Raw genomic sequence first — 13016 nt, forward strand, 5'->3', positions numbered from 1 at the left:
TAAACTCCTTATTTTGCAATTATTTGAAGTATACGACTCATCTCGAATTCTTTACTGTACTTTATTACAAGTATTAAAAATATAAAGAGGCCTTCGTAAAAATTGATTTTTTTTAAATAGGTTCGTATGTTGAAAATAATATAAAAATGAATTTTTTTCTGTTTCTTCTAATTATAATCAAAATCAAGTAGTTTCAATTTTTAGGATCTTGCAATTTTTGTAAAACATTTTTGAATCATGACTTTGTAATCAGAGTGTAAAATATGTTCGCAAATTATCAAAGATTAATCAATTTCGATTTGACTTGAAGTAAGTGTCTTTTGTGTCCTCGAGAGGACGATCGAAAGGGTCGAAACTCATGATTTCAGACTAGGCGACCATGTTGCAGAGGAGGAGTCGTCCGTTCAAACATTTCTCCTCAGTGATGGTAGTAGGTGCAACTTTTCTCGCGCATGCGCGGCGATTTCACCCTTAGTAAAGTAAGATTCTCGATGAAATGGGGTACCTTCAGCACCCCGCAGAATTTAAAAAAATTGGTATTATTTGATTCTGAAAAATGAATGCATAACATGTGTATTTGGGTATATTTTGTAACTCGTAGGACACGTCCTGGAGTCTTTTTGTCCGGAACAGATTGTTTCGGTACATTCCCGGCAATATAACTGCTTCAGGGCTCGTCATCCTAATATAGATACATTACTGTTTGGCCGCGCAAGCGCGAAAAAAGTTGCACTTAATACCATCATTGTTCCTCCTCCGTCAGCGGCAACGAAAGGGTTAGAAGCGACAGCTACGATAAAGGAGAAACGTTCGAACGAAAATTCTTTCTTCCAACCCGTGGTGAAAAGGGTCGAAATTCGTGTTTTCTGATCAGGAATGTACGTAGCTGAAGACAGTAAACATCGGGGGCCGGTTTAAAACGACGGAAGTTCACGAGAAAAGACGATCGAATGACAGAGTAGCATGATGTATCAAGCGGTGAACCATAACTTGTGACGTGCATTGGTACGACTGGGTTTAGAACAAAGCAAGACAAGCAGAAAAGCATGACGAAAGGAGAAGTTTGAGCCACAACGTTGTTCGCGGATTTATTCCATTGCGCTAGGAGTGTAGGAGCGTGGAGGAGGTGAGTCAGCGCACACTATACAGTACGAATAGGTGGTTAGTACACAGTATACATATGTACTATGTATAAATTATTAATTCCGTTTTTCATTGTCACAGTCAGATCCTCTTCTTCCTCTCCTTCCGAAATGTCTCTAATTCCGTTTTTCATTTAATAATAATTATTGTGCAACGATCTCTTTTTTTACCATAAATATTTCAAGAATAGCGAGATCGATTTTGAATATTAATTGGGGTAGTTCATGTTTCCCAACAATTGTTTGTAACAATGAAATTCAATCCCGATTTAGCAAAAATACATTTAATATTGTACAATATCAAATAACATCATGTAGAATTTGCTGTGTCGCTATTATATACACAGATACGACAACGCGCATAGCAGCAACAACAAACATGTTAATACATAGTGGTCCTTATAAATATAAACGCGTCTGTATGTACACAAATAACCGTACGTTTCAGCAGTTTCTGTAAATTGCTTCGAGTCTGTTCAAGCCTTTGTATAAAACTATATTCAACGTTCTTTTGTGCTCACCAATGTGATCACAGTCGCACTCTTCGTCATCCAACATAGTTGCACCCGATCGCTCTCAAAGTATCTTGGGGATCACGGAGATCCATCACAATATTCGTCTGATGGCTTATGAAGAACACATTATACATAGAAGAGGCATAGGAATGTTCGTTTAACCGATGATCGAGATCGTTAACTGAATACCCAACGTCATCAGTATCTGAATATCACAAACGTACGAGGACCACGAGAATACTGTTCGCAAATCTTCCACAATCCTCTCTTTCCTAAGACTCATCATTCCTGAAGAGTCCCTGATCCTCGTGGCCCAGCCTAAGAAATACTTACGACTTTTTAGCTTTGGTTTCGACTCAATCTTTAATTTCGTCTTCTTCTTCTCAGATATAAACATGCTGCAACGAGAACGTGTGCACCACGTCGCTCTTCGTGTTCGAGTCTGTGGCCAAATCATTTTTGCTCTTCTCGGTGTCGTTTGGAGACAAGTCCAAGCACAGATTGTCATAAGCGTACACGTTGCTGACGATGTTAGGATGTTTCTCCTCGGACAGGGACGCGAACTTCTCCAAGGTGATGTTCCTCGAATGGGTAGACACGGTGTGCAACGTCTGATCAGCGTTGTTCCACTCGGGTTTGCTGGAGAACTGACTTTCAATCTGATCCAGGCTTCGGCCTCTAGTTTCCGGTAGGATCAGCACAGCGAACAGAGTCCCGAGGATGCTGGCGACAGCGAAGGTCCACATGACGACCTCGATGCCAGCTAGGGATCGCAGGTCCGGGTACAGTTTGATGGTGCCGAACGTGAGCAGCTGGGCCAAGCTGGTTGTAATACCTCCGAGAGGTCCTCTGAACCTGAGAGGATACAGTTCCGAGGTCATCACCCAAGGCAGCGTGAGGAATCCTAACATCGAGGATCCGACGTGGCCTCCGATGCACACCAAGGAAACGATCGACGGAAGCTTGAACCTGCAAAGGAAATCGTGTTAGTAAGATGCTAGATGGGTGTCAAGGAGAGGAAACGTTCTACTGATCTACATATCTATCAGGATAGGGGATGTCCGTGGAGCAGCTGTGAATCAGGGCTCTATTTTCTCAGGATTATGATTTTCTTTTTTGTTCATGTCTATGAATTAGTCATTACTGTCTACGATGTCTTCCGGTTTATCTAGACGGGCGACATTGACCGATCTATGGGAATCTTTCACGGTTGCGTCGAGTGGACTTGGGAGATATGGATCAGCCGAGAGACGGAAGCATCTTCGCAGAGATTAGGGAATCTCAGCGAGCTTTTAGAATAGACGATGGAAGAAATCGATTTTCCGAAGTCCTCATGGAACTGTGCTCGCTTAAGGTAGGTCGATCAGCGACTGCTATTTCGAGCTTGCGCGTTTAATTAAACTCCCAATTAAATAATAATGCGTACCTGAAGGTCAGAGCGACGCCTACGGCAGAGACCGCCATTCCTAAGCCGCTAATGGAGGCCAGCACTTTCCTACCGAAGCTGTTGGCCAGACCAGCGCCGGCGATCGAGGCGAACAATCTGATCACGCCGATCCCAACGCTAGCTGTGTACTCGTTCACGTCGATGTTCAGGCCGATGTCTTCCAGAACATTTACAGCGTAGAACAGGATTATATAGATCCCGGACATTTGCTGGAGCGCGAAGAACACCAGCAGGATCAGGAACGGCTTCCAAACGCTGGGCATGTGGAGAGCTTTGACCAAGCTGCTCTCCTTCTTCTTCTCTCGCTTCAGATTCGTCTCGCAGAGCTCTTCGTACTCTTTGTCGGTATTAGAGCTAGGTCCTCGAAGCCACAGCAGGGACTCTTTTGCTTCATCGTTTCGTCCCCTGGCCACCAGCCATCCTGGCGTTTCCGGGATCATGCTAATACAGGAAGAATGAACAAGGTACAGATGAAATGTTTAATGCTGGCTTTTTAGAGACATTGTTGGGATAGTAATTACCGAGTCAGTGCCAATGAGAGGATCGCTGGCCCGATGCTAATCGCAGCAGCTTTCTCCCACGTGGTGAACGCTCCCAGGGTATAGATCATCAGGACGCCCAGAGAAACCAGCACTGGGCCGCAGCTTCCCAGCCAGGCCCTTTGGTTCGGCGCTGCCGTCTGAACGAACCGATTTGTTAATTAAATATCGGGGTTACCCGTTACGGGAATGTTTGGGTAAAGAGTATATATGTATAAAATTATGTACCTCGCTGACATAAAGGTAGAGACCGTTCGCCATGCCCATGCCAATTCCACTGACGAACCTGCCGACGTATAGCATAGGCACGTTCGTTGATAGTGCTATCAGCAGCCATCCTGCAGCATGGGGCAAGCTAGCTAAAGCGATCGCTGATCTCCTTCCGAACCATTCTGCGCACAATCCTGCCATCAAGGATCCCAACGGGTTAGACACAACCCCTAAGGATGCTATCCAGGACCGTTCGGAGGTGTCCGCGAAGTTGGACTGTCGAAGCTGAGGGAGCAGAATCGCACTGAACCCTTGGCCCAGCCCTACCGATATTTGCCCTGAATGGGCTGCCAGTCCTGCGAATACCTGCAACGAAAATAATAAGGTAAGTAATTTGAAGTTAGTGCTCTTTCTTAAGTAAACATAGAAAAAAATCATATGCTTTTTTTGTTAAACCAATCGATCTTTTACAGTGTCCACGTGTATCAAGATCATAAAAATCCCAACCCCACCCGGAAGACTGTAACGGTCCTCACCCGAGGAACCTCATCAAACACGGACAATAACTTATCCCGAAAAATCGTGGACCCACGTTGAACCAATTAGGCGCGGGCGCCTCAGAGGTACGTGGCAAGAAATCTATGTAGAGTTCCTTGAACGTGCTCCGAAACGATGATAGCACCGGTTCGTAACATCGTTTCGTTCACGTAAGCCGCGCACGAATCGCTTCGCCGGGCTTCCCGTTGCGGAAGACCCGAGGAATTTCGTGTGTTCTCTGTTCTGCAAGTCGAGCAGCGTGTCCCCGCTCGATTCCTCAGCGAAACAATCACGAACGTAACGTTTTCGCGATGACGCAAACCACTCGGTTATCGGAGTTCGCGCACGAAGAGAATCGGCGCTCGTCCGATCGTCATCGACGATGACGTAGTTGGGTACATCACCGGCGCTCGCAGACTGCAATTATTTGAATGACAGTGGTCCCGAGCTTTGCTCCCTGTTTGGAAGTCAATCTCACAGGTGAACGATGAGTTTCGCTTCCTAGACCGGCCATCTTTGGACGATTGCAATAGCAAGGCGCGCGAGGAATATTTCGATGTGGTCGGCGGGGAATTTCGATTAGGTTCTTTTCCGTTCCAACTCGATTACGAACCTTGCTCGATCCTCTGATTAAAGGTCCGATGATCCGTCGCAGTCTACGGAGAATCTTTCCTCCGTGCATTTTCTATCGCGTCGTTCACCGAAAGCCTGTCAGTGCGATTGACAAAAGTTATAACTGCTTTCGAATAATTTCTTCAATTCTCAAATCACAAAGTTTACAATCTGTGACACAGTCGTCAGCAATTAACGCGGTAAAATCGACTGGAGAGCCTCCAACTGAATGAATACTCGATGAACTCGTCTCAGTTTACTAGTTGACTGGCTTATCTTATCAGCCGTGTGAATTAGCATTAACTGCCTCTTTATTCTTAATTGCATAACCGCGGATGGAGCGTTGTTTGCATCTAGATAGAGCATGCTAATGCAGATGGTGGCATTTTCCGCTTCGTAAGGAAATGCATTGACCCGTAGCCGAATTTGGGTCTGAGTTGAACTTAATTCACGATTTATCGTCTTCATGAATATCGATCATGGCACATTTCGAAATCAGAGTCGAAGCGTAATCCCATATAATAATGCAGTAAAGAATATTATACTACGATTATTCTGATAGCCGCCATTTTGAATCCAGACTGAGGTCGCTGGGAATGAATCGTATTTTTCGGTCGTTTTGATTTTCGAGTAAAAAGATGAATAAATCGATTGTTAACGAGCTTAATAAATTAATATCTGGCGGAATTTTCGGTTCAGCTAATTTTGAAGCAGTTCCTTATTGAAAAAACGATGAAAGGAATGACCATGGGCGATCATCTCGCTAACTCTATTTAGCTCGCGGTGACACGTTACATTTTCCGCGGAGGACGATCATGAAGGTTTTTGCTCGAAGCTAGTGTCTCACGATCGTCGTAACACGGCGATCCAACTGGGAAAAAGCAACCAAAGACAACTCGAAAATCGTCTATAGATTTGTCGGTGTATAGATCGTCTGTAGATCGTTGGATCGATCTGTTGGACAGGTTTGTTTGTCAGTTGATCGTCCGTATGGCTTCGTTTAAAGCAGCCTGATGATGTTTTCCGCAGATAGCGGCCGATTCGCAATAATTACCGGACAGATCGCAATCGTTCAAGTGCATTATTGTTACGCGTACACTTTTCCAACGGATGCAACCGGTGGCGTTTTCCTCGATCCTTGCTGGAGACACTCGTCGACTTGCTGTCGACGATCGTGGTTCACTATTTCGTCGATCCATTTTTCCTCGATCAACAATTGGATGCTGTTAACACTTGACTGGCACAGAGGCCCACAAACTCATTTCATAATGCAAGAACAGAGAAGGCTAAGTTTATCGTAATAATGATCTTTGCAACCTTCTGGCAACTAACAGATTCTAATAACTTAACGGAAAAGACAGAGTTTGTCATAACAACAATTTTTGGAACCAAATCTCGTAGATTCTAATTAAAAAGACAAAGTTTATCGTCACAGCAATTTTTGTAAAATATCTCGTAGATTCTAATAAAATTTGGACAACACTAAAGCTACGGTTATCATAATAATGATTTTCGTAAACAGGTAGTAGATTCTAATAAAAATTGGTTTGCAGTAAGTGGAACAATTCTGTCGACAGTCGAAGTATTAACAGCAACACTGTCAATAGTACACTGGACAGTGAGACCTTTTGGCGGTCTAGTTAAGTTCGCAATTATCTGTAGATCGATAGCGATCGATAAGCACCGTCGAAGAACAAGTTACGTTCGTCGATCAATGTAAATTACCGATGACACAAGTGAAACGCCGTAATTAAGTAGTCTGGTTTGAGCTAATTATGCATTTTATCAGATCATACGTACTCTGTAGATAAGAATTAATTATGTCACTTACGCCTTTCTGTTCGCCGGAATGTAGCAGTTTCCACCATAGTTTCGCTCGGGTGATCATCTTATCCAAAGTGCTCTAACCGGTATCTGCAACATCGTGAAAGAATTGTTCGTCAGAGATAATTAGAAACGAAATACACAGAGACACAATGTGTCTTATCCGATTCTTGTTTCTCGGATAATATAGATTAATTATCATATTCGAGAACATCTTGGAGCTGTCTATTCCATCGTGCTTGTTGTGTCAATTTTTCGTTACGCAAAGACGTACTAATGAAATCGCGAAATTAGAGGAAACAATGGATTGTTTGTTCTGGTAACAAAGTTCTTGTTTCTTTGGCGAACGGTTCGTGATTAAACCAATCACGGTATCGTTCATCTGTTTCCCGAACGACTCGACGAACACAAGATCATCTATCTTCTATAATATTCTTCGTTTTTGCTCGTTGTTTTGAGTCATCCGCGAATTCTGCGCGACGAGTCCTCGCGCAAATAACACCTGTTCGCCACGCTATTTCGAAGACAATCGCGAATCTGCGCGACGAATCGGCATTATCCCGACTCGTCTGTCCGAACACTGGCGATTTTTGTAATTATAGTGCTGCACGACACTGCTCGCAACGTGGAGTTTATGCAAGCGCTGTGCAGCCGGACTTGCATCTGGAATTGCACCGGAAAAATCCCCAAGAAATCTTCGAAACGTATGATTAGGTCGTTGCACACGAAACATGTCCGATTTCGCAATGCTAATGTTACGGAGAGGTTAACCAAAAAAATGCAAAATAAAAATTGTGTTAATTACAAGACACGAGAGCTACGTGGACATTTATTTCTACGTTTGGTTCAGTGGTTCAACGTTGACCTTGACAATATACGCAAGGTCAAGATCATGGAGTCAATATTTACCAAATGCGGATTCATTTTGGCGGTTCTACGACGTTCAAACCAGGTTCTGATTAAACTTGATCTAGATTTCACATTTGAGTTTAATCTAGTATAGAAAAATGTTACTTGACAAACTATAAGTCTGCAAATGTCTGTCAAGGTTCTTTGACATTTATAAAATTCAGCGTAATCTACTCAAGAGGATTCCTGTTACCGCTTTTTTAAAAAGTCACTATCTTTCTCAGTAATTAAGTTTAGATAACTCCGAACGTGTTCGCAGTCTACGTTTAATCTTGATTCAGTCAATTTAGACTTAGTCTTGATTTTTTAATTGCAGGTTCAACTCAATCTTGGTTTTGCTTTGGTCTAGTTGCTGGTTTTAATCGTAGGTCAGTGTAGATCCTGGTTAGACTAGTTGATGTTAACTGTACGTTTTGATCTTGGTCCCGTGTAAACGATTAGTCTAGTCTATGTTTAGTCTAGATCTAATCTTGATACAGTTTAGGTGTGGTCTAGAGAAAGCGGAGGCATAATCTTCGTTTAGTCTTAGCCTGATTTAGGAGTCTAGATAAGGCCAGATTTAATCTTGATGAGATCTAGCTTTAGAATACGTCAACTCCAAGTTCTACTATCTTTAATCGAGGCTTATTTCAGGTTCGTGCCTCCAAGTTTCTTGATCCCCACAAAGTTGCACTGTGCTTTGTTCCTCCTTTCGATTCATTTTGCTTTCGGCTCGACCGCAAAGTATAAATAAACCTTCTTTGTTCGAAACGGACACGAGGCTTGAATGAGACTCTTTCACCTTTTCACAAAATAGCATTCGAACGGACCACTCTTGCATTTTTATTCGTAAAATACAGAATTTCAATTTCCTATCTCTCAGTTCAAATTAATAACCATACTATCCTAGATTCAATGAGCAGAGGTTGACAAGTACGTTCAAAAATCCATAAAAAAATGGGTGCTTCAAAATTTGAACGGATTCGGTCACAATCGGTATGGCATCATCAGAAGCATCCTGTTTGTGAAGATTGAATCCCAAATACATAGTTCTACAGGGATTAAATTCCGAATAGGTTTGAAAAAAGGAAATTTGACTTCCTGTTTTGCTCCAGAGGTACTCGATCGAGGATTGACCGATACGGCAGATAAAATCGCAGTGACAGCGGTGAATCAACCCGATAGATTAATCACGGGACGAGATAATGTCGAAATCTAATGGGCTGGGTAAATTCGTTGATAGGTAAATTGCAGCTCACGTGCGAACCTGATGGAGAGCGTCGATCTCTAGGCTCGTTAGAGGATCACGAGAGTCTCGTGACTCACTAGGCGGTACGCGCTTTCGAACCTAACGCGCGTATGATGATGATTTAAACGGGGCCATTATTCAATATTCGCGTGCACAGCGCGACCGGTTAGGCTTGTCGAAAACTACAAGGTAACAATAATTGGAACTGCCTGCACAACATTCACCGCAGAAACGATTAACTCATCGCGCGATCCCGCGACGCGATAATTAACTACCGCATTCACTAGCCCCGTTCCCATTGTCGTCGACGAGCAGACAGGGATCAACGGATCTTCGCGGAGAGAGATCATTCGGCTGCGAATGATTTACGGCTAGACGAGATGCAAAATCGATATTGTCTGCGTGAGTCGCGAGAAACGCGAGATTTATTTCTTCCTCCAATGATTCTTGCAAGTTGAAAATAATCTATCGATATTTTTAAAACCTAGCTGTTTCAATGATTCATATTTCGCCTATTCATTTCTGCAAGTCATCTCGGTGCAAAATAAAAATTGTATAGAGAATAAGAACTGGATAGAAATTCGTCTAATAATATTCTTGCGAGTTGAAAATATTCAATAGCTCCTTATTTTTTGGTAACTTAGCGATTGAAATGAGTGACCCGAGCTAATTATTTACTTGCCGTGTCGTTGTTGTATGCGTCAAATCTTGTAATTGAATTTTGAACTTTTCCCATAGTACAATCTTGCTTAAATTTTCTATACACACTTGCTTCCGATGACAATAAAAGTGTTATATTAAATATTCTTATATTAAAATGCACTAAAAAGGAGAAAATATTTTTTTCCTGGTTCTCCATAAAATACCGAATCCAGTTAAATGATTAATCATATTTTTCCCCAAAATTTTAAGCAATTAGTTCAAAATTTAATATGAATTTAAATAAAATCATGGCATTAGTGATGACTTTACTACACTAGTATGACTATATTGACGTAATCTTCGTGGGCGTTCCACGCTTTTATTTTTATAGTCACTAATGTCTCATGATTTTATTTAAATTTATTCCTAAAAGTTTTTTTTATATATTTTGATTTAATTTTAATTTGATTTCCGAGAGGTTTCAAATTGGCTTCATCGATCAGCAGACAAATTTTCATTGCACCGAGCACACTCATACCCATCATCAGCTCAACACAGTAGAAAACAGCTTCCGCTATGACCAAACACTCTTTCCTCACAAACCCGGTAAAAACATTAGTCTCCAGAGCAGCAAACACAATTATGAAACGACCGAGAGTCCTGTCATTTTCGCTTCCGTAAGATAAATACCTCAAACTACGTTCATTTCGAGAAAGGTTTACAGTTTTTGCGCGCATTAAACGCAATCGGGACCACAGTGAACGGCACTTTCAGTCTGTACAATGGTTTTATTACGCTAGATCTACGGGATAGGTGCAAACAGTCTGTCTTAAACAGCTGGTTGTGCAATCGTGAACTTGTTTAACCTGCTTATCCTAAAAATTATCACGTTAATTTTGTACGCACAAGAGAGCAGTTCAAACTGTCCAGTCTAGATTTCTCATTGTATATTAATCAAAAGATCGCACCTACCTCCGCTAGAAATTATTAAAATAAATCTGTCCGTGCAGAGAATAATTCAATCTAGCTCCCTTGTTACATAATTATCGAAAAGTGAAATCTATGTCAGCTAAACATTATTAAATAAATTTATCTGTGTGGGTGAAGAATGGTTCAGTGTAGCTCTCTTGTTATGCAATGGCCCAAATATTAGATCTAGTTACGTTGAGAATTGTTATATAAAATTTTGTATTTGCAAACAACAATTCGTTCTAGATCTTCTATACTAAATTCACTTCTGTTATAAATGATTAATCGAAGTTTACCAGTTTCGCTAAGAGAATTAAACCTCAGCGACTTCGATCAATAGATCGACGAGCTCGCGATCAAAGGATCAATCGATCAAAAGCCGCAAACTAAGACGTCAGTAAACCGGGATCGACGCGTGTCGATCTCGAGTCACGCGGCTGTCCCTCTCACTCGAACACGAGAGGATCCCAAATTAGTTTGTTTTCGCTGTGCAGCATGTTTACAAAAGCTTGGCTATTTTTGCCGACTCGCGAATCCAGAATGCATGCTGCGCTGCACCTGTCATCGAAACGCGGATTTTAATGATCGGAGAGAATCAAGCGGAGTATTGAAGAACAACGAAACACAATTTCAATAGACACTGTTGGGGTTATTAACCGACTGCGGAATTGGTGCGTTTATGGTAAAATTGTGTCGAGCAGTGAAGAACATTTTCTATAAAAATCTGCGGTCTACTCATTATTGTTGCACCCAGAGAAAATCACCCTTACCTTCAAACAATTGTCTTCACTTAAATTCCACGAGTTCCCGCGATTACTCGGTCCTCCATATCTCGGAGATCATTCAGGATCACGTGGATCAGACGAGACGTAAACCACTTTGCGTGGGGGTGTTCTCGCGGGATGATCGATAGATCCGCTGTCACGATCACTGTTCCGGCACAGAGTGTGTCCAAATGTCTTTATTCAAACTTCGATAGAGGATAGAAAATACAATTTTTAAAAAGTGGAATTAAAGTCGTTCCGGAAAATGATCGATAGATCCGCTGTCACGATCACTGTCCGAACACAGAGTGGATCTGGGTGTCCTGACTGGATCCCAGAAAAAATGGCAAACTTGGATACGGGGTAGAAAATAAAGTCTTCGATAGAAAAACGGATTAAATTCGTTCGAGTCGTGGAGATCGTTCTCGAGGATAGATCCTCGTTGTTTACCGCGCGGGATCTCGGTTGTAGATCGCGCACGTGGTTCCGACTCGATCGCAGCACGAGCAGAGCCAGGTCCGTCGCGAGTTTTTTCGCACTCGGCACTGAGATGATTTTCGCCGGCGCGTTCGCATTTATACGCGGCGTGGAAGGCGCCTCTCTTCTGAAAACGGCGCTCCGCGTCGCGAAGCGCCCTTCCAGGGCCGTCTCGAGGTCTCCCAGTCTCCCTGCTCGCCACCAAGAGGAATTCCCTCGATCCCCGATCCATCTCGATCTGTTTGCCTTCTCCGCAACGATACATTATCATTTCTATCTGTGCTTTTAGCGAAGAAGCCACGCTCGCACGAAAATTCTCACCACTGTTCGCCATTCCGATTTCTATTAGCACGTTACGTCACTTTTCTATCAGATGGCAAATCCATACAATCTATTTTACACCAGAACGATACGTTTGCTGATGTCCAATTTTTGTTTCTGTACGTCTGTAGTTGTTGAATAGATATTGTAAAATTTGAATTTTCTTTCTGCGAATGTTCGCGAGGGAAAGATGGCTCCTATACGGGCGCCATTTTGTCTCCCTCCTTTCTACTCACATTTTATTATCATATTACGTTAATTTTCTGAGAGATAAATATTGTTAGAGTCCCAAAAAGATGAAAAATTGGATTTCCTATTTACAGGAAACATTCGAACGAATAGTTCGAGGGGAAATGGTGACGATGCGGACGCCATCTTGTCTTCCTCTTCCCACTTCGCACTTTTATTATCGCATTGTATCAATTTCCTATGAAATAGGGACACACAACTAGAATTTTTAGAAAGTATGAAAGTGAACAATTCAGTTTCGCATAAGAGAATTGATGCGTTAATAAAAATAGAACTTCTATTTTTGTGTATCCGATAGTATCTAACGGGGACTAATGGGCAAAATGGCGGCGTCTTTCAACGCTTAAAATTTTAATTTTGCATAAAAATCCGCAATCGGATATTGCCCTCGGTTTGTCAAGTCCCTAGGTCGTCTCGGTTCTCGTTATCAACGGCCTCTCTCTCTGTTTAAGGTCACGTTAACATAACGCGCACATGTACCGCGCATTACGATAAAAAAAGGCCGCGAACCGTCCGGAGCAGTGTATGCGAAATCGATTCCTGATTTAACCGTCGCTTCTTAACCTTTAACGAGTCGCGGTTTTTCCGAGTAAACTCTTTAATCGCAGACCACACAATTGACATGACAATG

The 13016-nt window shown here is 42.3% G+C and overlaps 1 protein-coding gene and 1 long non-coding RNA gene across 3 annotated transcripts in view; one reads left to right on the forward strand and one right to left on the reverse strand.

Annotated features, from left to right (window-relative positions):
• Positions 1–1060: 1060 nt before the first annotated feature.
• LOC143215209 (trehalose transporter 1-like protein) lies at positions 1061–11874 on the reverse strand. 2 transcript variants are annotated; one of them, XM_076437150.1, is made up of 6 exons: positions 11345–11874; positions 6834–6916; positions 3872–4219; positions 3626–3783; positions 3084–3545; positions 1061–2626 (listed from the first exon to the last, which is right to left on the reverse strand). In XM_076437150.1, exons 2-6 carry the CDS (start codon positions 6888–6890, stop codon positions 2041–2043), a joined length of 1611 nt encoding a protein of 536 aa, XP_076293265.1. In that variant the 5' UTR covers positions 6891–6916; positions 11345–11874; the 3' UTR covers positions 1061–2040. The 2 variants fall into 2 exon arrangements, with proteins under 2 accessions (XP_076293265.1, XP_076293264.1); XM_076437149.1 differs by lacking the exons at positions 6834–6916; positions 11345–11874 and adding an exon at positions 5004–6772.
• Positions 4098–13016, forward strand: part of LOC143215220 (uncharacterized) — a 31241-nt gene continuing 22322 nt past the window's right edge. The window contains exons 1-2 of the long non-coding RNA XR_013010316.1: positions 4098–4238; positions 4327–4476. This is a non-coding gene — a long non-coding RNA (uncharacterized LOC143215220). The remainder of the gene's footprint in view (positions 4239–4326; positions 4477–13016) is intronic.

The sequence above is a fragment of the Lasioglossum baleicum genome, chromosome 13, assembly GCF_051020765.1.
Source record: "Lasioglossum baleicum chromosome 13, iyLasBale1, whole genome shotgun sequence".
NCBI classification, from domain to species: Eukaryota; Metazoa; Arthropoda; class Insecta; order Hymenoptera; family Halictidae; genus Lasioglossum; species Lasioglossum baleicum.

Coding starts and splice junctions, on each gene's coding strand:
- LOC143215209 (XM_076437149.1), bottom strand. CDS start 5,072: ATGCACGGAGGAAAGATTCTCCGTAGACTGCGACGGATCATCGGACCT. Junction 4,220..5,003: donor TAATCAGAGGATCGAGCAAG/GTTCGTAATCGA, acceptor TTTTCGTTGCAG/GTATTCGCAGGACTGGCAGC. Junction 2,627..3,083: donor GGCGTCGCTCTGACCTTCAG/GTACGCATTATT, acceptor TTTCCTTTGCAG/GTTCAAGCTTCCGTCGATCG.